The 25,873-nt window shown below is 34.9% G+C and overlaps 2 protein-coding genes across 8 annotated transcripts; both read left to right on the top strand.

Annotated features, from left to right (window-relative positions):
• LOC109343533 (60S ribosomal protein L7a-1-like) lies at positions 344 to 3,836 on the top strand. 2 transcript variants are annotated; one of them, XM_019581882.1, is made up of 7 exons: positions 351 to 421; positions 514 to 564; positions 798 to 1,002; positions 2,811 to 2,980; positions 3,077 to 3,205; positions 3,293 to 3,385; positions 3,470 to 3,836. In XM_019581882.1, exons 1-7 carry the CDS (start codon positions 419 to 421, stop codon positions 3,599 to 3,601), a joined length of 783 nt encoding a protein of 260 aa, XP_019437427.1. In that variant the 5' UTR covers positions 351 to 418; the 3' UTR covers positions 3,602 to 3,836. The 2 variants fall into 2 exon arrangements, with proteins under 2 accessions (XP_019437426.1, XP_019437427.1); XM_019581881.1 differs by having other exon boundaries at positions 344 to 421; positions 2,811 to 3,205.
• On the top strand, positions 13,009 to 24,655 carry LOC109343534. Of its 6 annotated transcripts, none has more exons than XM_019581887.1 (13): positions 13,009 to 13,307; positions 14,043 to 14,108; positions 14,335 to 14,426; positions 15,256 to 16,080; positions 16,191 to 16,269; positions 16,349 to 16,498; positions 16,614 to 17,399; positions 17,526 to 19,541; positions 19,668 to 21,289; positions 21,434 to 21,890; positions 21,972 to 22,044; positions 23,820 to 23,941; positions 24,021 to 24,623. In XM_019581887.1, exons 1-13 carry the CDS (start codon positions 13,220 to 13,222, stop codon positions 24,359 to 24,361), a joined length of 6,717 nt encoding a protein of 2,238 aa, XP_019437432.1. In that variant the 5' UTR covers positions 13,009 to 13,219; the 3' UTR covers positions 24,362 to 24,623. The 6 variants fall into 6 exon arrangements, 5 of the variants coding, with proteins under 5 accessions (XP_019437432.1, XP_019437431.1, XP_019437428.1 ...); XM_019581886.1 differs by having other exon boundaries at positions 17,526 to 19,147; positions 19,292 to 19,541; positions 19,668 to 21,890; XR_002107226.1 differs by having other exon boundaries at positions 13,010 to 13,307; positions 19,668 to 21,890; positions 24,021 to 24,494; positions 24,548 to 24,655.

A 25,873-nucleotide genomic window follows, 5' to 3' on the forward strand; every position in this document is an offset into this window, starting at 1 on the left:
GTGTGACTTAAGGTCACTTGAAGAATATTCTTTTAAGGGGAGAGATCCACATTCTTTAAGAATAAAATTTTTAAACTTACTTCTAATAATAAATTAATGATTAAATTTAAACCATTAAATATTTATAGAATTAATAACTATGATAAAATCTAAATTTTTTTGGAGTAAGTAGATTCCACTTTTTTTTTAATAATGCATCGAGGTTTGGTAAAAATTAATGCTAATACTAATTGGGGAACAAAATAAACTTGAAGAACTAAAGTGAAAAAGTATAAGAAAATAAATATTGGGCCTGTATATGACCCGACCCGGATCGGCCCGGCCCATAAGAATGGAAGTCATGATCAACCCTCAGTGTAATATATTGATTCAATTTAGGGTTTTTCATTTTCCACCGTAACCACTTGCAGCAACAGAAATGGTGAGTGAAACCGTTCTCTTCCTCTTTCTATTCACCAATTATCGATGTAATTGATTCAAAGTTGTTTCTTTTTGAATTTTTTTTGTTAATAGGCTCCAAAAAGAGGTGCTAAAGCTCCCATTGTAGCTGCAAAGAAGAAGCAGGTTTATATCTAATTCTGTTCTGTGACTCAGTTTTGTTTTTTAGTGTAATATCAATGCACCGAGATTGTAAAGATTTATACACAGTCGCTACATCATCGGTTATTACAGTGACAGTTAAAAATATCCTACGCTGTCTGTGTATACATCATTTTCTCTGTTTTTTATTTCTTTTCTGTTTTATTTTGAATGATTTTTAGATATTGTTTTAATTATTCGAATTTTTTTATGTTTAGGATAATAAGGTTGTGAATCCATTGTTTGAGAAGCGTCCTAAGCAATTTGGGATTGGAGGAGCATTACCTCCTAAGAGGGATTTGACTCGCTTTGTGAAATGGCCTAAGACAGTTCAAATTCAAAGGAAGAAGAGAATTCTCAAGCAAAGGTTGAAGGTTCCACCAGCATTAAACCAATTCACTAAAACACTTGATAAAAACCTTGGTAATAAACCCATATCTAAGGATCATTTTGATATTAACTTTTGTGTTCTGATTTTTACTTATACTCTCCGTAAAAGTGGAGAAAATGCAATTTTTATATTAGTCATGAGAGTGTTTTTGAAATATTTGTTTTGGTATATGGGGATGGCAACATAACCCGAACTCATGGGTATCCGCCTCTACTTGAACCAAATTTGATGGGAAAGCCCCGTTTTGATTGGGTTCAGGTTCGTGTTTGATATTGGTCATATCCACCCTGAACCCGTCCCTTAATTATAGTTAGGGTTCGGGGTTCGGAAGGTAAAATTCGAACCTAGCCCAAACTTTTGCAGTTCCTAGTTTGGTGTTCACTACCTAGCCATAACTGTTGATATATTTGTTGACTTTCATAACGTTTTATATTATGTGGCTTTTAATAGTACAAAACTTGGGTTAATTCTTTAAGTGTTTGTGGTGCTACTTTCCAATAAAAATATAACATGTGTAGTTGTTAAAAAACTTACACATGTTATATTTATGTTGGAAATTAGCACTACAAAACCTAAAGAATTGATACTATATTCTTTAAAAGCTTCATTGTTAAGGATAAGGTAGAGCAATCAAAACAATGGATTCTTTTGCTTAAAGCTGAATTTGTTTCATAAGTTTACTGCATGGAAATCGTAATTGATACAAATGTTCTGGAAACAGAACTGGTAATCAATGATTCTTGATTGAATGGTTCCAATGTGGTTAAAGGTCAAAATGGTATTTAGTTTTGTATTATATACTGGATTACTAATATATTCCCAACTCTTTTCATTGTTGGAGTAACATAACAGCCTATTTTTCTTTATATGACTAAACCAGTTTCTTTCTAAGTAAAGTACCTTGCAGTTATGGGTTTTACTATTTAAAATTAATTTTTTAAGAGAAGCAAAATTTATCTGTCTCACTATCTGTGGCACCCTCTTTCTATGACTCAAGTATGTTTTCCACACCACTCCTTTTGATGGGCACCTAGCATTCATTGCTCTGTTATGAAAGATGAAAATAAAATCAAAAGAAGTGCTATCTATTTAAATTGTGTGGCACAGGACATTCTATGTATAAACTTTGTATTCAATTCACCTGTTGGAGATGTAGTTTCAGTGGGTGGCAACAGGAAAGCATAGTTGAGATAACTAGATGAGAGAGATAGAAATTTTAACTTTTTAAAAAAATATTGAATTACTGCAATACCCATATCTCTACAAGTCAATCTACTTAGAATGAAACTGGTTTTTTGTCATAAAGAAAAGGTGTAGGCTGCTAACATCTTCAAAAGAAGAGCCCCCATATAGTATATACATATACATGTGTGTATATATTGTAATATACATATAATTAGATGAACATGATTTATGTCAGATCATTATGACATTGTTTGATCCATGTAGCTGACCTCACCTGATGGGATTAAAAGGCTTTGTTGTTGTTGTATACATATGATTAAAAGAATATAATATTTTTCTAACATACAAATGTCAATATTTGACCTTTAACATTCCAATAAACCATTTTAAATTTAAATAATTATTTAAAATGAACTTTCCGACAATGAGATTTGATATGACTGCTTATAATTTAACTTTTTTCGAGCTTGCGTAATTGTGGTGCAGTAATAGTAGCAGTGATGACTTGGTTCATGATGATTTATTTGGTAACTTTTTGCAGTATATGCAGGAACTTCTATTTGTATAATTTCTTTTACTCTAATAATGTGTATTTGTTGCAACTTATGGTTGCTTCAATTTTATGCTAATTGTTATTGTCAAATCCACTATACAGCAACCAACCTTTTCAAGGTGCTCCTCAAGTACAGGCCTGAGGATAAAGCTGAAAAGAAAGAGCGTCTTTTGAAAAGGGCTCAGGCAGAGGCTGATGGAAAACCGGTTGAAGGAAAGAAGCCTATTGTTGTGAAATATGGACTCAATCATGTTACCTACCTTATTGAGCAGGTCGGTGTTCCTTTATTATTGATGCACGAATACGAATACCCTCCCCATCCTTGTTTAGTAATTTCTGACTTCGATACCTTTTTTATTTTCTGGCAGAACAAAGCACAGCTTGTTGTGATTGCTCATGATGTGGACCCAATTGAGCTTGTAGTATGGCTTCCAGCATTGTGCAGGAAGATGGAGATTCCATACTGTATTGTCAAGGGCAAAGCACGCTTGGGAACAGTAATTATTTTTCTATCGACCTTTATAATATTTTCACCATTAAATTTATAATTCATGATTTCTTCAATTAATGTGCTATTTTGGCAGGTTGTCCATAAGAAAACTGCATCAGTTTTGTGTTTGACAACTGTCAAGAATGAAGACAAGTTAGAGTTCAGTAGAATCTTGGAGGCTATCAAGGTGTGTAATGGTTTCAATTTTTCGTGTAATTTTTTTGTTTCGACAAAATTAAACTGAATCTATACTTTTTTGTTTCCTTCCCAGGCTAACTTCAATGACAAGTATGATGAATACAGAAAGAAGTGGGGTGGTGGAATTATGGGTTCCAAATCCCAAGCCAAAACCAAGGCCAAGGAAAGGCTCATTGCCAAGGAAGCAGCTCAAAGATTGACCTAGAAGTCTCTTTTGCATTGTTTCTCTCCTTCTATTATGTTAATCCTATTTTCTATTTTGGGGAGGCTTTTATAAGTTAAATTTGAGGTTTTCTTTCATTCTGGTAGATACACAAGGTTCAATTTTTTATCTTTTCAGTTCGGAACTAACCTTGCATCTGTTTACCATCAAGATTTTGTAGTAATCCCATAATGTATGCTCTTTTTGCAGTAAGATTTTTATTGTTATTTTCTTGATACAGTTTGAATGGTGTTTCAACTTCTGTTTAATCACTAATTTAAAAGATTCTCATTTTATTCAACTGTTCCTTCTTCAACTGATTAATTAGTTGAATGAGTATTGTTCATAAGAAGTTGAATCTTAAAACTAAACTCAAGTTCTTATTTGATGAAACTGGCTTGAAACCAGCATGGGTCATGCTGGTTTTGAGTATGGTTCATAAGTAGTTGAATCTTCAACTAATTTGATGAAACTGGCTTCATAGAATTATATTTATTCTTATTTTGAAAATTGGGTTTTTTTCAAAACAATTAACTACACAGCTCAAAACCAGCATGACCCAGATTGGACAGAGGCTCATAATGCTCCTCTAAGCTTTATGTCATTTTGCAAGTCATCATTAAAATATAAAATTGATTGAAAAGATGATAAATAAATTTGAGAGTTAAAAGTTAATGCTATAATGTTGGTATATATAAAAAAATTAAATTAAATAATAGCAATCTAATAGTCGAGTTTAAAATAAAATTCACGAAATAATTTTCCATTGTTATGAATTTAGCATTATTTTTTTCGTATTTATCTAATAAATTGTTCTTTTGTTTTTAAGATTAAAAACCAAAATATTTATTTAATGAAACTTTTATGAAAAGATAGTTCTTAAAGTAAGTTTTGTTTTAGACTAAAAAAACAGACAACATATGGAACTTGTTTTTACTTTGGTTTTTAACTTTGTTTTAGAAATAATGAAAAACCAAAGGACAAGTTATTTTCATTATTGGTAATTGCTATTTTTTATCAAATTGAGTTGCCAAATATCTTGCTCCACTGGCCTTATAAAGAATCAGGTTAGGCTCCTAAAATTCCTTTCATATATAGAGACCTCTGGGCATTTTTTGAAAGAGGAATGTTTTAGCTAGCTGGAATGCCTTATATCATGGTATGTCCATAGACAAAAGTCCTATTAATTTTGCCAATTCGTTGATATGATGGATTCATACATCAGTCAACAAAATATATATGAAGAGAAGATATCTAAACTTTCCTTCTCCCTTCGGGACCTATCTAAAAAGAAAGAGAGTTCAGTACTTCTTGGTTGCGAATATCTAAATAGAACAAATCATCTTGTAGATATCTTTGCTTCTGAACAAAACAATTAGAATTAGGTGATAAATGTTAATTGATCATATTTTATACACTCTTTTTATGACATTTTAAATACTTAATCAATTCAAATAAATGACATTATATTAATACATGATTAAAACTTGTTTAATTGATCAAATCTCACCCTTGGAGTGTTTTGTAGGCATAATCTGGAGGAATAATTGCAAAAAAAGTTCCAAGAAATCAACCATGTCATGCCGAAGTAAAATCGCGATAGCTCCTTTATTCACCGTTTGATCGAGCTGAAATTTTGATATGTTGTTTCTAACTGATGGGGCTTCAATGTGAATGGTCAGATCGTCGAAATTAGTAAAACTCGCTGGGCTGAACGCACACAGCCGTGAAAATCAGCATTTCACCATTGTTTCTCTACGTTGGGTGCACCCACTTGTGCTGAACACTGTGGGTGGAGCACGGGGCGCACAAAGGAGCCCCCATCGCAAGTGGGTGAGTTGAAAGGTCACCATAAGTCAGTTGGAGGTACGCTGAGTGCATAGGACAACACAAGTGTTGTCCCTGGGTTCGAAGGCATACCTCATTCTTCACATCCATTTGAAAGAGTTTGAAGTTCATTATCGATGCAAAGGGTAGCAACATTCGAATAGCCTCCAAACTCGCAACATGGACGTAGGTTTCATCATAGTCAATGCCTTCTTCTTGATTATACCCTTTGGCAACCAAACGTGCCTTATTACGTATAATCAAACCAAATTCGTCAAGTTTATTTTTAAAGACCCATTTTGTGCCTATTACAGCATGATCTTTAGGCTTAGGGACCAAGTCCCATACGTTATTGCGCTCAAATTGGTTTAGCTCTTTTTGCATAGTTATTCCCCAGTGTTCATCCTCTAAGGCCTCATCTATGGTCTGAGGCTCGACTTGAAACATAAATGCTACAAAGTTACAAAAATTTCTTAGCGAGTTACGGGTTACCACTCCCGATGAGATATCACATATGACCTTGTTGAGCGGATGATCTTTCTTTGTCTTCCACACCATAGGCATTTCTTGAAGATTTACATTTATCTTCTGATCATCCTAGACCTCGTTCTCATTCTCCATGTTCTTCGTGTATGCATTTTTCAGTGCACCTGAAACATCATCACACAACCTTCTTCTTCTCTTTCGGAGAAGATTCATCAAATTTTACATGGATAGACTCTTCAATATGCATAGTATATTTATTAAAGACTCGATATATTTTACTATGAATGGAATACCCCCAAAATATTCCCTCGCCGGCTTTTGAATCAAATTCTCCTAGTAATCTTTTAACATTATTTAATATGAAGTATTTACATCCAAAAGCATGCGGGTGAGAAATATTAGGTTTTCAGCCTTTTAGCAATTCATATGGCGTTTTTAAGAGTGTAGGCCTAAGCAGCACTCGATTGATTTCATAGCAAGCAGTATGCGCCACATCGGCGCAAAAGTATTTAGGGACCTTGCTTTCATTTAGCATTGTCCTAGCTAGCTCCTATAATACTTGATTTATTCTCTCAACAACTCCATTTTGTTGAGGGGTTTGAGGAGCAGAGAATTGAGGTAGGATCTCATCCTTTTTTCAAAACTTATCAACTATGCGGTTTTCAAATTCTCCACCATGATCGCTGCGAATATAGACAATTTTATGGTCAATTTGGTTTTGTAGATGTTTCGCCAGATTTTTAAAAGACTTGAAAGCATCGCTTTTAGAGTGAGAAACAAAGTTCTTGTATATCTAGAGAAATCATCAACAATTATAAGTGCATAGTAGCTACCGCCAAAGCTCATTATTTGTGATGGTCCAAATAGATCCATATGGAGTAACTCCAAAGGTCTAGTTGTGGATATCACGTTCTTAGTTGAAAATGAATTCTTCGCTCGTTTACACTTTTGACAAGTGTCACCAGAGTCTTTTGATTTGAAATCAAGCTTTGGTAATCCTACTACTAAATCATGTGATGATAACTTAGCTAGATGTTTTAGATGGACATGTGCTACTCGTCTATGCCACAGCCAGATGTCACTATCTTTAGTGATAAAATAATTTGAAAACAAAGTGGTGACATCATCCAAGTTGATCATATAAATGTTATTTATTCGCTGCCCTATAAACTTAACATTATTATTTACCCTATCACGAATGATGCAACAGTTTGAGTCAAAAGATACCTTATTTCCTTTATCACACAGTTGGCTAATGCTTAGTAGGTTGTGCTCTAGTCCTTTGACATATGACACGTTTTTTATTACGGCTTGTGAAGCATTTCCAATTCGTCCAACTCCTAGAATTTTTCCTCTATTGTTGTCTCCATAAGTGACATAACCTTTACCATTTAGTGAGAGATCCATGAACTTCGATCTGTCACGTGTCATATGCCTTGAACATTCACTGGCTATGTACCAATGTTGTCCCTGAGTTCGAAGGCATACCTCACTCGTGTCATCCAGATCGCTTGTGCTGCCAATTTTGTGAGTGTTTGCCATTAAGCACAATTTGGCGGTCTCATCTTCATCGGATGTTCTACTCGTTGTCTCGTCCTCCGGAACATCCCATACAATGTAAGCCTTCTTGGATTTGAAGTCTCGGGGGTTGCTTTTATCGTGTTCAACCTTCTTGAGGTGACTCAGACATTGGAATTTCATATGGCCCGGTTTGCCACACTCATGGCAAATGAGGAGATCTTTGGGAGTTTTGCCTCATCTGGTTGAATCAGTTGCCTCCTTCTTTTGAAATCGTTTAAATCCTCCTTTCTTCTTGAGACACTTGCCAAACTTTCTAACAAGAAGATTTAACGTTTCATCATCTAATTCAGACCCTGAATCATCATTGTCTCTCTCTTCTTGTGATTGTGAAGATGTAGCTTTTAGAGAGATGCCCTTTTTCTTTCGGTATGAATCTTCATGCATTGTTAAGCGACTCATCTCCATTTCGTGTTCTTAGAGCTTTCTAAAGAGAGTTGCTAGTGGCATAGTGTCTAAGTCTTTCGACTTCATAATTGTTGTTACCTTGGGCTTCCATTTCCTATCAAGACAATACAACACTTTGATAGTAAGTTCACCAATAGAAAAATTCTTATCTAAAACAATTAAATGATTTACAATATGAATGAATCCTTTTTTAATTTCATTTATCGATTCATTAGGAAACATTCTAAACAACTCATATTCATGTGTCAAAACATTCAATCGAGCACGCTTATTCTCACTTGTGCCTTCGTGGGTTACTTACAAAGTATCTCACATTTCCTTTACATTTGGCACTGTGACGCCTGAAAGAATTCATCGTATGATAAGGCAGAGGTTATAATGTTCTTTGCCTTGAGATTGTGCTGGACTTTACGTCTTTCATCGTCAGTCCATAATCCCTTTGGTTTTTCTTTGGGTTCACCATCCACTAAGTAAAGTGGAGTGAAAGGTCCATTGACAATAGAGTCCCAAATCTCTATGTCTATGGCCTCTATAAAGATTCGCATTCACACATTCCAATAGGCGTACCCTTCGCCACTGAAAATCGGAGGGCGATTGAAGGATGTACCATCACCCCCGAAAGGGTTTGTGGAAACCATAGTCATTAACCCCTCGGATAAACGAATTTAGCAGCCAAGCTGGTACTTTCATACTAGCTTTGATACCACTTGTTGGGTACTAGTAAGGTAAGATTACACCTAGAGGGGGTGAATAGGTGTCGCGAATCACCAATCTCACTTTTCCGATATTTGCGCAGAATACAAAGCTGCTGTAGTTAATCAATTATCTTGATTGTTATACTTTGAAAATTAGTTTTCTTGCTTCGTAAAAACCGTGATGATTCTTGATCTTTACTATTCTAAGATTGATTCTTGATTAACAACAGATTAACACAGTAAGCAATTAATCACAGAAAGCCAATCAAAACAGAAAGCAGTAAAGACAGAATTGTAAAGAGATAAGGAAGCAGTAAAAACCGTGATGATTCTTGATCTTTATGAGATCTTTCTTGTCTAATGACGACTCCTAATTCTCAACCTGTGTTGATCTCACACATCACGAGAATTCTCCTCAAGTTACAGATTTTTCGCCGAGTTACTTAGCACACTAGATTGTGCGGATAACGAATCTTAATTCGGCTCTAATCACCCTTGACAGAAAGATCTCATAAAGCAGGCCTAAGACCAAATTATGAAATCATGCAAGATGTTTTCAATTGAATGAAAAACGTTTTGGCGTAATGAAAAAGGTTTTCTCTCTTTTCTCTCTCTTTTCATTGTTGAAGCTTATGCAAGAAAACCTCAAAGAAACAACAAGAAAGCTTTGAAACTTTTAGCACCATGAATCTTTGGTTTTCTCTCTCTCAGATAATTTTTTGATTCTTGCTCAATGAAGGTGAAAAGCTGTTTTAAAAACGGATTCAATTATGTTTCAAAATAATAGAATTAGCTCATAACTGATACAACAAATATTAATTGATTAAATGGTCATGTTAATCGATTAACAATTTCTTTAAAAATGAATTTTCAGTTATGGCTTAATCGATTAATTTGATAGAAATTCTGGAAGGTTACATTTTGTAACTTCATTTAATCGACTATGACTTTCCTTAATCGATTGAGGATTTCTTCAGGACTAATCGATAACCAAACGGATTGATCAATTAAAATTGCTTAAAATGGTTTTTCTATTTATGCGGTAAATACCATATATGATGAATGAGCATGCAATCATGATTTTTAGAAAGAATAAAGTCTTCATGTACAAAACCATGTATGTATGAATGCAAATGCATGAGTGTCATTTATCATATATATGTATGATGATGTTATGCCTCATTCTCTATGATTTTCATTTTAGACTTTTTGTGAGACACTTTTCATCTTGGGTTTACCTAACCTAAGACTCAATACTAGGCAATCAACTTAGAACTCTAGAATGTAAAAAGCAATCCTAGACTCTATGATATTGACCTTGAGTTCTTGGTGTGTTGTTTGATGAGATGTCCAAGTCTTCAAGCTTCCATATAAGACCTTATCTTCATCAGAACTTCGTAGGTTGGTTATAATGACATCCTTTGACTATTTGTCATTTTACTGGTTCACCTTCTTGTCCACCGAATGCTACATCTAGTACTCTTATCATACAAGAGATTTTTCTATTAGATCTAGTACCCTTGTGATAACAAGTTTTACAACAAGATGAAGAATAAAACCAAGGGCATAATTGCCTTTACAAGTATTTGACAATTGTTATAACTTGCAATCATTTTGCTCTAAATATATACTCAGTAAACAATGCTCTTATATGTTTGAAAACTTTAGAACTTAACACTTGAAGCAACTTCAGAAAAATCTGAAAGTTTAGAATCAAAGTGGCAAAAGAGTGCAGAAATTGTTTTACTAAGTTATGAAAATTTCATATATCACTTGTATGTGGATTGTGTTATTGAATTGAATGTCTCAGTGCATTTAAATAGGCTTCCAATCAGCCATAGTACCCTTCCATGAAGATAAGACACGATTGGAATGAAACTCATTCACTTTGGATGAAAATTGTTCATTCAAATTTGAAAATCTGGTTTCCAACAACTATGTGAATTGATTGCCACGGTAGTGAAATCGATTGCCAAAACTTGTTGTCCAAAGTGGTAATCAATTAATACAAGTAATTAATCGGATACTCAGTGTTAGTTATGTTTTTGTAACTGTTTTCTTAGTTAGGTAATCTATTACGTAGTTCTAGTAACCTGTTACCAACTCTCACAGAGTTCAGGTAACATGTTACCTAGATCTAGTAACCTATTTGTCAAGTCAAGTAACTTGTTACTTAGCATTTTTGACATTGTTTCAAGACTTATCCAATTCTTTTGAAAATAGTTTTGAATTCTTTGAGCTTTGCTACTAAATATAAATTGAGCATAAGGATAGAAATACCTATTGAAGACTTGATCGATAATTTCCTGAAGCTTGAATCTTCTGTCTTCATAGTCTTTTTTTCTTCTTCTTTTTGTGATCTTGGTGTCTTCATCAAAACCGTACCAAAGTCAGGAGCAAGACATTCTTCACAACTCGTTTTATCTAAGTCTGGTCGGCTGAATAAATCATTTTGTAAAAAGTAATATTAAAATGAAGCCTTGTGAGAAAAAAGAATATTGTGCTTTCACCTCATTTGTGTTTATATTTGTTATTATTAGAATTTTGTTTGTCATTTTTAGTCAATATTGTACCAAAACCTAATTTGTTTAATTAATGTATAAACTTATGTGTCCAGCTTTTGTTGTAGACAAAATGTAAGAACTATATTATTTGATGATGTTTTCGATTTATTTGTCACATTTTATTATCGTAAAATATATATTTTTAGTTATTTAATTAGTATTTGTATAATAATATCCTAGGTACCCATATCTTACCATAACCAACCCATGGTATAAGCTAAGTGTGGCCGATCACTTTTCTTCAAAAGCCTTGCCAGTAGAGTGTGGCAACTTTCCAAACCACTTCAACCTTCACTTTTATTAAGTTATTACTAGTGTGTCAATACATTTCGTATCTATCAGTCAATATTATATAGTATTACATATTTAATTTTTATATTTCATTTTTTAGAATTAGAATGTATTTGCTGTGTTATGTGTACTTTATATTATATATTTTTTTTGTATTTATAATAATATTCACTTTAAAGTGAGAGATGTAGTTAATTAATGTGTTATTGGTGGTTATTTAGGGTTAGATGTTTTTTTGTAAAAATTAAATAATATTAAAGACAAAATAGGAAGTGAAAATTATACCATAATAGAAGTTACATATATTTTGCTTTTATATATAATATAGAGAAGTACAGAGATAAAGAGATAAGGATAGTTTAGTACAATGTGCTCAATTGTAACATTTTTATATTATCTACTCTATTTTCTCATATAAGTCATCTGCTTCCATTTGTTTTTGAAATTTTCATCTGATTATTGTAATTAATAATTTTTTGTCAAATTAATGTTAGAATGCAACAAATTCGGAAATAATACTATGTGCATAATTTCCTTTTTCCCGCTTTTAATATTATTTTTCCATAAAAATTGTGGCTGTCTATTTTTTGAAGACAAATTCATTAATGATATGCCATTTCTCATATTCAATTTTCTCAAATTGAAGGAGAGTAGAGGTAAATGTTAATTGTTTTTTCTAGAAGAACATTTGGTGAGAATAAATATGATCACATCATTTCTATCTTAATTCTTAATTATATATATGAAAGAGTTTATGTATTAATAAACTAGGAGATCAAACTAGATACTTTGTTTTTAAGTGACTCAATTTTCTTCATTTTAGTCCAACAAGTTCATATATTTTTTATTTGTAAAATATAACATATATATTTATATTCTATACAATATATAAAGGAAAAACATGAAATAACTACTATGGTGTAATATCATTTTCCTACTTTACCCTTAAACTTTTTAATTTTTACAAAAAAAACATATAATTATATATAAGTATATAATTAAGCACCATCAACCTATTAACTATCTCTCTAGCATTATAATAAAAAAATGTTATAATATAAAGTATCCCTAATAAAAAATATAATATAAAGTATACTCAATAAAAAAGAAATATTCTAATTCTCCAAAATAAAATATATATATTTTGTGACATCATAAAAGTATGAATCTGGGCTAGCAGATATGAAATGTTTGTCACTACTAGTATATATAAAAGAAGAATTTAATATTTATCCATTATTATACAATTTTTTTTATAGTTAACATATAATTCATTATTTAATATAAATGATATATAATATACTTATTTATTTTTGGTACATAATTATTTATATATATATATATATATATATATATATTAAACTCATATGAGAAATCATAAGTTTATTTTGCTAACCAGTTACCCTAAAGAATTGATCTATTTCTAGATGCATGAATATATATAAGTAGATAATTGTGATTTGATCTAATCTAATCTTCTAATTAATTAATTATAATTACTTATTAAATCAATAATTAATTAAATGGAATAATAATATATATGAATCAATGTGGTTATTCCCAATGTTACACACAAACCCTCACATCTTCTTCCTCTTTCTCTCATTTTGAGTTTCCTCCTCTTCTTCTCTATAAATCTTATTCCCTTTTCCAATCTTCAAACCCTAAACTCTCTTCTTCCTTTCTCTCATTCTTATTCCCCGCAATTCCCGTCACATTCCGTTCCTTCTTCCGTTACATTTTTTTCGATCTCCCACCAAATTCCAACACCGATGGCTGACGGTAACGGAAACAAGATCAATAATCTCCCTGACGATCTCTTCTCTTCTAAATCCTCCGATTCTCATTCCAATCTCAAAGGTATTTTATATTTCCCACTTTATTTTCATTATTTTAGGGTCTTTTTTTGTTCCTCAATAAATCGGAGCGAGTCTCGGCGTAACAGTAAGGTTGTTTGCCTTGTCACCTGGAGGTTATGAGTTTAAATCCTGGAAACAACCTATTTGCTTAAGACATGCGTATGTATACCCTCAGGCCTTTGTTAGTTAGAGTCTCGTGCACTAGACTGTCCTTTTTTATTTACATCGATAACCGATTCTTAATTGCAGTTGCTTGCTCTCTATGTCTGGATCGGTTGAATTTTAATCCGCAACTCGTTCTTCGTGTGGATCACATCCCTGACATGTGTTTTTTTTTTGTAGTTGACTTTACTTCATAGATTGAAGAATGATCTATGCTATGCTAATGTTTTCAATGCTTTAGTGACAGTGATTTATGACTTTCTCTTGTTTGTTGACAAGTGTGAGTGGAAGGAGGAGTGGTGTTAAGCTAATTTTGTTGTTTTTTAATTTTTATTAATAAGCTGATTTGATTGTTTTGTTGGGGTTATTGATTTGAATTTTCGTGTTGATTTTTGTCTCTTCTTCGACGATGATGTGTAATTGCAAGTGATGTTCGGATTATTGTTTTTGATTTGTCTGTTGATTTTTGTTTCTTCTTCGACAGTGATGTGTAATTCAATACTGTAGATCCTGTGATTATTTCTGATTTATTATTTAGATCACATGGTTAATGTTTGCCTTTTGGCCGTGTTAGACGAAGCGCTTGGTGGACATGCTGGAGAGAAAGGGATCACCGTGGGGCTACTTGATGATTCAAAAGGTATCTTGTTAATAATCATTCTGCTATTGAAGTTTTTTTTTATACTACCAAGGATATCCCTCACCCTATGAGTAAGGAACTAATCCCTTTCGGGGTGCATGGCTGCCCCTATTAAGGGTATCTCCTCGCCCTATGAAATATAAGATAACACTTAGTTTGGTATGTCTCATTTATGCATAAAGATATGTGGTGACTGTTGGTTGATGGAAGCTGTTTTTTCTTTCAGATCAAGTGTTATCAGACAACAACATACCCTTATCCCCACAGTGGCTTTACTCCAAAACTGTCGATGCTAAGACACCTACCATCCCAGCGGGGGTATGTAGTACCTGTTGTTTTGATTTTACTTGTACTATTGGTAGCTGTTTTTTTTATGAAAGCCATCTAAGTCTCTCTTCTATTATTTAAAGCTTGTTTGGCACTTTTTATTTTATAATGCTGCACTTATCTTGTTGGTAACTCCTTTCTTCTGTTACAGTTAGGAAAAGTAGTCATATACCGATGATGTGGTTGTACATCAAGGGTAAGGGGGTATGATATGCTGCTTAGCATGTGCCAGTAGCTATGGGTGGTAGTTTGATGGGTGTTAATATATAAAAACTAATTCTTGTTATGTGCATAATATTTTCTCTTTTGATTTTTGCCTGCAGTTTAAGAATTAGTGATTATTGTTTCCAATCTGCCAGTGTATTGTTTCAAAACTTAAAGTAGTGATTATGCATCTGCTTGTTACCCTTCGAGTTTTAGTTGATTAATTTAAACCTGGAGATTCTCCCAGAATCACAAATATGCTTTCCTCAGTTTCTTGAATTCATGGAATTGTAATTAAACTTTTTAGCGATGATTTAGATGATCAGTTAGCATGGTAAGAGCTGCTGTGCCTTTTATATCTGTGAAGAGTGGAATTTATTTAATAAAACAATGGAGTTACAAAACCAAAAGAGTATTTTTCTGTCTCTTGGATGGATGGCGGACACTTGATAGTTTCCTTATCCCTATTCATAAATTGGAGTGGTTCGTCATATTTTAAAGTTTGATGATGTCACTTCTCTTAATATATTTATTTCCTCTATCTCTTTATTTGTCATGGTATTTGCCCCATCATGGGAAAATGATAGTATATCAATTTACTTGTTTCTTGTCTTAGCTGAATTCCACTGATCCTTCACTGAAAGAAAGTTGGCGTCTTGAGGGGTCTCAGGACAAGAAAGATTGGAGAAGGATTGCTCCAGATGTTGACATTAACCGTCGCTGGCGTGAAGAGGAGAGAGAAACAAGCTTGCTTGGGCGAAGGGATCGCCGGAAAGATGATCGCCGTTTGGAGATTACTTCAACCTCGGAGAATAGATCTTCGCCTTCTGATCGCTGGCATGATAGCCGTGGTTCTGGCCATGACCCTCGGAGAGAGAATAAGTGGTCATCAAGATGGGGTCCTGAAGATAAAGAGAAGGATTCTCGAAGTGAGAAGAAGAATGATGTTGAGAAGGAAGATGGTCTCGCAGAAAAACAATCTTCTAGTGTTGGCAACCGTGCAGGTTCTGATCGTGACCCTGATTCTCGTGATAAATGGAGGCCACGGCACCGGTTGGAAACTCAAGCAGCTGGAGTGGCCACATACCGTGCTGCACCTGGATTTGGGCTGGAAAAAGGACGTGCAGAGGGCTCTGTTGTGCAATTTTCTGCTGGAAGAGGTAAGGCGAATATCAATGGAAACCTACAAATTGGAAGGCCTCCCTTGGGCTCTAGTGTTGGGTCTGTGCTCGTGGATAAGAACAACACCATATTGGGGAAGTCTAGCCTTGGTGTTAGTCCATATTACTACCCTAGGGGTAAGCTTCTTGACATATATCGTAGGCAAAAGGTTGATCCAACTTTTGAAAGCATGCCTTCTGGGATGGAGTATACATCACCAATAACTCAACATGGTTCCATAGAACCATTAGCATTTGTTGCTCCTGCTGGTGAGGAAGAGGTATGCAGAATATAAAAGATGATACATTTTTTGTTAATCCTTGCTGTGATGGTTTTGAAAGGCCATGGGCTCTTGAGCCTTGATATTTATTTGGTTATATTTTCTTTCAGACTATCCTTAAAGATATATTGAAGGGGAAAATTACTAGCAGTGAAGTCTTAGGCTATTCCTTTAGTGAAGATATTTCAGGTGAAAATTTGCATTTATTTTAATTTGTCTTTGTCAAATAGTCAACTTTTTCTTATATGGTCCCCTTTGTTTATTTCAGGTATTGGTGTAATTTTAGGTGAAGGTAAAAAACCTTTGACTGGAAATGGTAGAAAGGTTATTTCAGGAATTGATACCTCAAATGATTCTGATCAAAATTTTATTGGTTCTGCATCAAGTGCTGGTGGTTCGTTGCAAAATATAGTTGAGGGTGAGAAAACAACATTATTTCTTATTTGCCTTTGCCATTTCTCTAATCTGTTGAAAGTAAAACTTTTCGTTTTCATTACCTACAATGGTTGTGTACAAATTCCCATCATTTTCAGATGTTGCAACATTTCAAGAAGGCAAGCAGAAACATATGCCGGCAATTGATATTCACGGGAGAGATGAGAGCTCTGGTAGTAGCACTGCGGACATAATTTTTCACAGAAACAAAGTTGCTGATTCGGAGACTTTTGATTCCTATCCTGGACAAGTTTCTGCTTTTCAGGGACATGCTAATCAGGATCACATTGAGTCAATTGCTGCTTCAGAAATCAGTAGTAACCTACCTGATGATTCTCACTCTCTCTTTGATTTCTCAACACTGCAGCATGCTCCAAGCATTAATCAACAGGACTTGCAAATTAATGAGAATGCATATCCATTCCAAAGTGTTACCACTCCTGAGGAGTTAAGTTTGTGCTATCTGGATCCTCAAGGCGCAATTCAGGGACCCTTCCTTGGGATCGACATCATTTTGTGGTTTGAACAAGGTTTTTTTGGGATCGACTTACCTGTTCGCTTGTCAGATGCCCCTGAAGGATCATCATTTCAACAACTTGGTGACATGATGCCTCACTTGAAAGTCAAATCAAGATTAGATTCTGGTAGTAACCTGACTACTCTATCAGAACCATCAGATACCATTGGAAGGAACCTAAAAGTAGATGTGAATAGTTTTGACTATAATGGGTATTCAGCTAGTGATGATCAACCTTGGTCTTCCTCCAGACCTGATGCTACCTCATGCATTGGTATTCAGTCCCAGATACCAAATCAAGGTTACCACTCTGAAAGCAAGTTCTCTGATGAACAGTACTTCAATAATATTGTTGCCCAAGATGAGGGTAAGTTATTCATTCTTGTTTTGCCATTGTCATATTTATCAATTCTTTTGCTTATCAATGTCTGTGGCTGTGCTTGTTATATATGGATTCATTTGTAATTTCTATTTATATATACATTTTTTGTAGACATTGTGTTATCTAAGTTGGCTCAAAGCAGCAATGGTAGCCCTTTGATGAGGCCTGTGGATGTCAATGCTTCGTATTCCCTTCCTACTGGAATACCTGTTGCAAATGAAGTTGCTGGGAGCGATACTCATAGTAGTGAAGCTGATAAGTTGCATCCCTTTGGTTTATTGATGTCAGAACTCAGAGATGGCTCTCATTTAAGGCGTGCACAATCTTCCAATAGTTCTTTGAGATTGGGCGACCAGGGTCATTTTCTAGATCCCTTAGTTGATAGAGATTCTCCTTTTGCTGATCAAGGCTCTCATGGTGGCATGGTTAATCAGCCTTCTTTCAGGGAGACATGGCCTGATGAGCATGGGATAAATAGGCATTTAAATCCTGATGTACATGTAGGTTCATTAGAAGATCGGTTCTTGTCCCATATGGGACCAAAATTTAGTAATTTTGATGTGTCTGAGCATCTCATGTTGCAGAAGCTGCAGAAGGAACAATTTCAGCAGCAGAGTGGTATATCATCTAATCATATCCCAGCACATCTGGCTGGGACAGATTTAGAGAGATTTTCAGGTTTCTCTCTTTCTCAGAGCAAGAACTCCAATGTCCAGAAAATGATCCAGAATCCGAGATCAGATTATGAACGTCTTCTAGAACGTCAAATCCAACAACGCCAGCTTGAGCTTCAGCAACAGCAAGATATGCATCATCAACAATTACTTCAACAACAAATGAACCTACACCCCCATCAACAGTCTCAAGTTCAGCAGTTGCTTCTTGAACAGTTGATGAATCAGCATAATTCCGATCCAAATTTTTGGCTGTCAAAACATGACATATCTAGGGATAACTTGTTTGATCAGGGACAGTTGAGGGGATATTTGCATGACTTACAGCAGAATTCGCATTCCTTAAGGCAACATGATCCGTCAATGGAGCAGATTATCAAAGCAAATATGGGCCTTAATGCCATCCAAGAAAGGCAAGCTGATTTGTCAGCCCTCTTGTTGCAAGCAAGGCATGGGAATATCTTGTCTTCTGAACAACAGCTTCATTTTCAGCAAGATCAGCTGAAGGCACAGCAGATGTCAATGGCTCTTAGACAACAGTTAGGATTGGATGGGGAAAGGCATTTTGGTAGGTCTTGGTCAATTAATGAAACTGGAAATTTGGTAAGAAATCCCACTACCCATCATCATCTGGGTCATTCAGCAGGATTTAATGTTTCAGATATCCACAAACAGCAGCAGAGGCTTGTGCCACAAGAAGAGCAAATGAATTTTCTGGGAAGGAATCTTCCTGAGCAGAACCATCGAGGTTTCTTTGATTCTAATTCTATGTTGTTTGATAGGTCTGCACCTGTTTCTTTCCAAGGAAGGCAATTACAAGAACATCATCGCAATGTACACCCCACTGATCAACTGGGTTCTTTATCATCTCACCACGTACAATCATCTGGTGATCTTTTTGGTCACCACCCTGATACATTTAAGAATTCCCTCCCTGGGAACAATGGGCATGTGGAAAATAGCTGGATTGACCCAAGGGTGCAACTACAACATTTTGAAGCTTTGAGGCAGAGAAGAGTCTTGGGGAATACATCAGCAGATCTAAGCATGACTGCATTTGCCGGATCTCATGAAGAGAGTTCAACACAAGATTTTATGGACCTACATCAAAAACTTGGTCTTCAATCTACACTACCATCAGCAGTTGATAAGTGGCATCCTCTTTCGACAAGAACTCATGACAAATCTCGGCAAGTTTCTGAGGCTAGCTCATTAACCCATCCGTTTGAGCTTCCACCAGATCAAGTCCATATGAATGATCCATTTTTAGAAAGGACTCAAAGTGCTAATTCCAGCACCCTAATGCATGACCATTTCGCCAGCATGCATATTAATGAACAATACAACAATCTATGCATTGGTATTCAGTCCCAGATACCAAATCAAGGTTACCACTCTGAAAGCAAGTTCTCTGATGAACAGTACTTCAATAATATTGTTGCCCAAGATGAGGGTAAGTTATTCATTCTTGTTTTGCCATTGTCATATTTATCAATTCTTTTGCTTATCAATGTCTGTGGCTGTGCTTGTTATATATGGATTCATTTGTAATTTCTATTTATATATACATTTTTTGTAGACATTGTGTTATCTAAGTTGGCTCAAAGCAGCAATGGTAGCCCTTTGATGAGGCCTGTGGATGTCAATGCTTCGTATTCCCTTCCTACTGGAATACCTGTTGCAAATGAAGTTGCTGGGAGCGATACTCATAGTAGTGAAGCTGATAAGTTGCATCCCTTTGGTTTATTGATGTCAGAACTCAGAGATGGCTCTCATTTAAGGCGTGCACAATCTTCCAATAGTTCTTTGAGATTGGGCGACCAGGGTCATTTTCTAGATCCCTTAGTTGATAGAGATTCTCCTTTTGCTGATCAAGGCTCTCATGGTGGCATGGTTAATCAGCCTTCTTTCAGGGAGACATGGCCTGATGAGCATGGGATAAATAGGCATTTAAATCCTGATGTACATGTAGGTTCATTAGAAGATCGGTTCTTGTCCCATATGGGACCAAAATTTAGTAATTTTGATGTGTCTGAGCATCTCATGTTGCAGAAGCTGCAGAAGGAACAATTTCAGCAGCAGAGTGGTATATCATCTAATCATATCCCAGCACATCTGGCTGGGACAGATTTAGAGAGATTTTCAGGTTTCTCTCTTTCTCAGAGCAAGAACTCCAATGTCCAGAAAATGATCCAGAATCCGAGATCAGATTATGAACGTCTTCTAGAACGTCAAATCCAACAACGCCAGCTTGAGCTTCAGCAACAGCAAGATATGCATCATCAACAATTACTTCAACAACAAATGAACCTACACCCCCATCAACAGTCTCAAGTTCAGCAGTTGCTTCTTGAACAGTTGATGAATCAGCATAATTCCGATCCAAATTTTTGGCTGTCAAAACATGACATATCTAGGGATAACTTGTTTGATCAGGGACAGTTGAGGGGATATTTGCATGACTTACAGCAGAATTCGCATTCCTTAAGGCAACATGATCCGTCAATGGAGCAGATTATCAAAGCAAATATGGGCCTTAATGCCATCCAAGAAAGGCAAGCTGATTTGTCAGCCCTCTTGTTGCAAGCAAGGCATGGGAATATCTTGTCTTCTGAACAACAGCTTCATTTTCAGCAAGATCAGCTGAAGGCACAGCAGATGTCAATGGCTCTTAGACAACAGTTAGGATTGGATGGGGAAAGGCATTTTGGTAGGTCTTGGTCAATTAATGAAACTGGAAATTTGGTAAGAAATCCCACTACCCATCATCATCTGGGTCATTCAGCAGGATTTAATGTTTCAGATATCCACAAACAGCAGCAGAGGCTTGTGCCACAAGAAGAGCAAATGAATTTTCTGGGAAGGAATCTTCCTGAGCAGAACCATCGAGGTTTCTTTGATTCTAATTCTATGTTGTTTGATAGGTCTGCACCTGTTTCTTTCCAAGGAAGGCAATTACAAGAACATCATCGCAATGTACACCCCACTGATCAACTGGGTTCTTTATCATCTCACCACGTACAATCATCTGGTGATCTTTTTGGTCACCACCCTGATACATTTAAGAATTCCCTCCCTGGGAACAATGGGCATGTGGAAAATAGCTGGATTGACCCAAGGGTGCAACTACAACATTTTGAAGCTTTGAGGCAGAGAAGAGTCTTGGGGAATACATCAGCAGATCTAAGCATGACTGCATTTGCCGGATCTCATGAAGAGAGTTCAACACAAGATTTTATGGACCTACATCAAAAACTTGGTCTTCAATCTACACTACCATCAGCAGTTGATAAGTGGCATCCTCTTTCGACAAGAACTCATGACAAATCTCGGCAAGTTTCTGAGGCTAGCTCATTAACCCATCCGTTTGAGCTTCCACCAGATCAAGTCCATATGAATGATCCATTTTTAGAAAGGACTCAAAGTGCTAATTCCAGCACCCTAATGCATGACCATTTCGCCAGCATGCATATTAATGAACAATACAACAATCTAGGAAATGCTGAAAGGATACCTCTTCGGTCTAGATCTGGAGCATTAGTGGAAGGCCAGTCACTGTTATCTTCTAATCAGGATACTTTACATCCCAATTATAGAATTCCTCCCTTGACTGGCAAATCAGCTATGGAAGAGTTACTTGAGCTGGAGATAAGTAAGAGCCATAGGCATGAATTCTTGGGCACAATAACCAAGTCAGTTCCTGGTGTATCTGAGTTGCCAGAACAAGTGGAAAGCACCATGAATTCAATGGAACTGCCTGCTAGTATTTCCCATAGTAGACATAGCTCACTAAGCAGTGCAGGTAATGTATCCCACATAACTAGTGTCCTTTGTTAATATTGTGCCCGGATATAATGGCGGAGTATAATGAATGTGAATGCAGGTGGTGATGGGGGTTCATTTGGTCGTGAGATGGGTTTGAATAACTCACGTGCAGATGAGGTTTCCAATGACAGGTAATTTTATTTTTTGCACATTTTCCTTTTTTTAAAAATAACTTGGTTTTCTTTGATTTGATTATTTTGATCATTTTAGTAATTCTTTTAATTTTTGTGCTTGCTGTTGACGAAGAATTACAATAGATTTTTGTTGAGTTTGAAGTTCTAAGGGTGTGTTTGCTTTGGTCATTTTAAAATAAAGGTGAAATCATGTTTGCACTGTTGTTTTCATTTCATATTTCTGAAAACATGAGCTTCATTTCTGGAAATTTTGAAAATGAAAAAAGGTAATTTCTAACATTTTCAATAATGAGGCAATGACATTTTATTGAAAATTGTAAGACTTTTGTTACTTCATTCGTTATATATATTCTGATGTTTTAATTTTTTCATGTTATTCCGAATGTTTTGATGTATTGAAAACTCAATACACATTTATATTTTATTTTCCAACTTTACCCTTATTTATTACTCATCTTTTAACCATACATTTCTTAATTTCTTTTTTAATCCAATTTTCAATTATATCAAATTTTATATCTTTTAATAATTTGTAAAGTATGTGATAACCTTAAACATCAAAATATGTGGAATAAAGGGTGTATATTTGTAATTATTCTCCCCACTAATCATCAAAACACCAAAATCAATCGATGAATGACTTCCTCGTCTAGACCGTCACGCATCTGCATAATAGAATTTATTTTTTATCTCTCAATATAACAATTTTTCTCCACCTCTTTTATGATATTGTTGAAATATGATTCGATGATGGATATGATAATATGATTTTAGGATCAAAACTGATGCCATTGATGTTACTACAACCTAAATTAAATATTAAAACACTTGTATGTTACTAACTTATATTAACTTTAACTTTGTTTAGAGAGTACTTGCAACTACATGATGTTCCTTATGACTTTTCACATGTTTTTGTGATAGTTAATGACCAAATCTAGCAATTAAAGATGTTCAATTTATTGTTGACATAAAATCCGTTGGAAAAGAAAAGACAAATATCAAATATATAGACTTCCTATAAAATCATTGAATTGACTACTTTAGTGATTAAAATTTAGAATTGAATTAATTGTAAGAGTAATTGTCATGATTTGTTAAGTTTATAGTGAATGATTTTGAAAATGAAAATGATAATAACAAACATGTTTTTAAGAAATGAAAACATGGAAATGGAAATTATTTTTGAAAATGAAAATAGGAAATAGAAATAGAAAACAAACACACCCTAAATGTTTCATGGATCCATTTTCTTTTTTTACCATTCATGTTGCTTGATAGTAATAGGTAGGTTATGCATAGGGTTGTAGTTTGGATAGGTCAAAGAGCCGTGATGGGTATTCCTTGTGAATCTTTTATTTTGTGAACCTATGGCTCTGCCTAAACCAAAATTTTCTTTGTCCAGCAATGATTATTGTACACTTTCTAAATGCATGTGTGAAGAATTTTGTTGACTAAAACTTTCTAGAAGCTGTTGTGTTTAAACTTATCATAGTTCTCCTGTAACTCAAACTACTTCCAAAATTGTAAAAACAAATCTGGGGCGCCAAATAACTTCTGTTGAAGATGGATCTGTAAAGCATTCGATCTGATGATTTTCGACGTACCAAGTAATTGTCAAAAGATAACATTCGGCTATATCTGATTATCTGTTGTTCATATGTCAGTCTATGCACTATATTTATATGCATAAATGGATGAACTGTTTTCCGTTGTTGCTAATTGTTAGAAAAATGGATATTCCTTGAAGTTCGATTTTCTGTAATCGACAGGGTGCCTCCTTCATCAAAAGGGTTTGATAATGTTTTCCATAAACGGTCTCATGTATCTCGGACAGACCAACCTTCAACCCATGCCAATCAGAATAATCTAATGAATCTTGCATGCAGTGAAGGTATGTTATCTATCTTTTACTGCATCCTTTACGTTTTCTGGTAACATATTAGCACTCAGTTAAACGAGATCTATGGTAGGGAGAAGAGAACCTTCTGGGAATTCATCATCAACCGCTAGCATGACTGAGGCTCAGGCTTCTGGGAAGAAAGATGTTCGATTTAGAACTTCTTCCTTCGGCGAAGGTGCGACCTCAGAGACATCATTTATAGACATGCTTCGTAAGCCTGTTCTTCCTGAGGTGGATGCACATGCAGTCAGCGGAGCCACAAACGAATCATCCGATGGTGGTCAAGCAGGGCGTAGCGGCAAAAAGAAGGGGAAGAAAGGAAAACAGATAGATCCTTCTCTCCTTGGTTTCAAGGTTTCCAGCAACAGGATCATGATGGGTGAAATTCAACGTCCTGAAGATGATAGTTAATTGCTTGTAGATTAGTTATAAATTTTTTGCAAATCTATTCTTTTTTTTAAATATATATTTGAGGGAAGCCATTAATGGTGTACAGCGTTTTAGAGCATAGCTATAATTGCAACATATCCTTTTTACAATAGGTGTAACAATGTTGTGTGTACAGACACTGATGAGTGTATATTATATGATGGTTAGATAGAATGGAAATGGTGAGTATTAGGCTTAATTGCAATTTAGTCCCTTAAATTTTACTATCTTGCTATTGCCCCTTTACTATTTTTTTTTATCGATTTTGGCCCCACTAATTTTTAGTTGTGCAAATTCAGTCCTTCTGTTGATTTGCCATCCAAACTCCCAGAGTTAAATAATCCTATTAGGTAGAGTTGGCTGCTTATTATAAATTATATTTATCTACAGATATCTGTAAATTTGTCTTAATTGCTTTGCCTAATAATTTTCTTGGATTCTTTCTTACTATAGAAATTAGAATTTCTATTTGATTTACTTTTGTTATTGAGGGTTTTATCGGTATCCTTTACACATGTTTAAATCACCTTGGAGTCCGATTGGGAAAAGAGAGAAATGGAATGTTACAAAGTCATAAAATATAATTATGAGATGTCTCTGACACTTTCTATTTCATTTCATCCCCTAATTTGCAAACATATTCTAAGTTGTAATTCTATCATTTTTTTTTAATCGGAGCTAATCTAACATTTTTTATTTATTTTTGTTAGATATCAGTGGCAGAATACACTTAGAAGGGGTTGAATAAGTGTGCGGAACTCACTTTCCACTTTTCTGGTTTTTACATACTTGCTGAAAAATGTCTAGTTAATCGATTAACAACTAGTCTTAATCGATTAATCAGTAACAGAAACAAAATGATCGATTCAGCAACTTGCACAGTTATTAACCAATACACAAACAGATATACAACATATAGTTTCATGCAAGATTAACAAGAACATAGCAAGGAACAAGTATGCAAAATATTAGTTCCAGATTCGCATTAAAACATATTGATACATAATGTACGTTACATACACGCTTCCAAATACAAAACTTGAACGCTCCCTTCTTGGAACCCAAAGAACTTCGTCACCCTTGGTTTGACCTTTCCCAAGAAAACCTTTCTTATGTGATTCGGCCCTAGCCAAGGTATCGCTCTTTATCCCAAGACCTCCAAGTCTTTGTATGAAGAACACCTTACCTAAACGCAGCTAGAATTTTCTCAATCTTCTAACAATGCTTTGAGTTACGAATGAGTACTTAATACTCGGATATTACAATGAAAACCAAAGCCTAAAATCTAAGCAAGAACTTCCCAAGACGTCCTAGTCTAATATTAATGTTCATGCATGATGTTTCTAAAAATATGCAATAAAAAATATCTATCTTTTTCTTTCAAGAAAACACAAGAATATGCAAGAAAGCTTTTCAAAGAAACATGCAATTTGAGTATGAAATCTAAAGCCTTAGCGTGATCTAAACTTTCTCCTAATTCAACAATTCTTAATA

The sequence above is a fragment of the Lupinus angustifolius genome, chromosome LG03 (genome assembly GCF_001865875.1).
Source record: "Lupinus angustifolius cultivar Tanjil chromosome LG03, LupAngTanjil_v1.0, whole genome shotgun sequence".
NCBI lineage: Eukaryota > Viridiplantae > Streptophyta > Magnoliopsida > Fabales > Fabaceae > Lupinus > Lupinus angustifolius.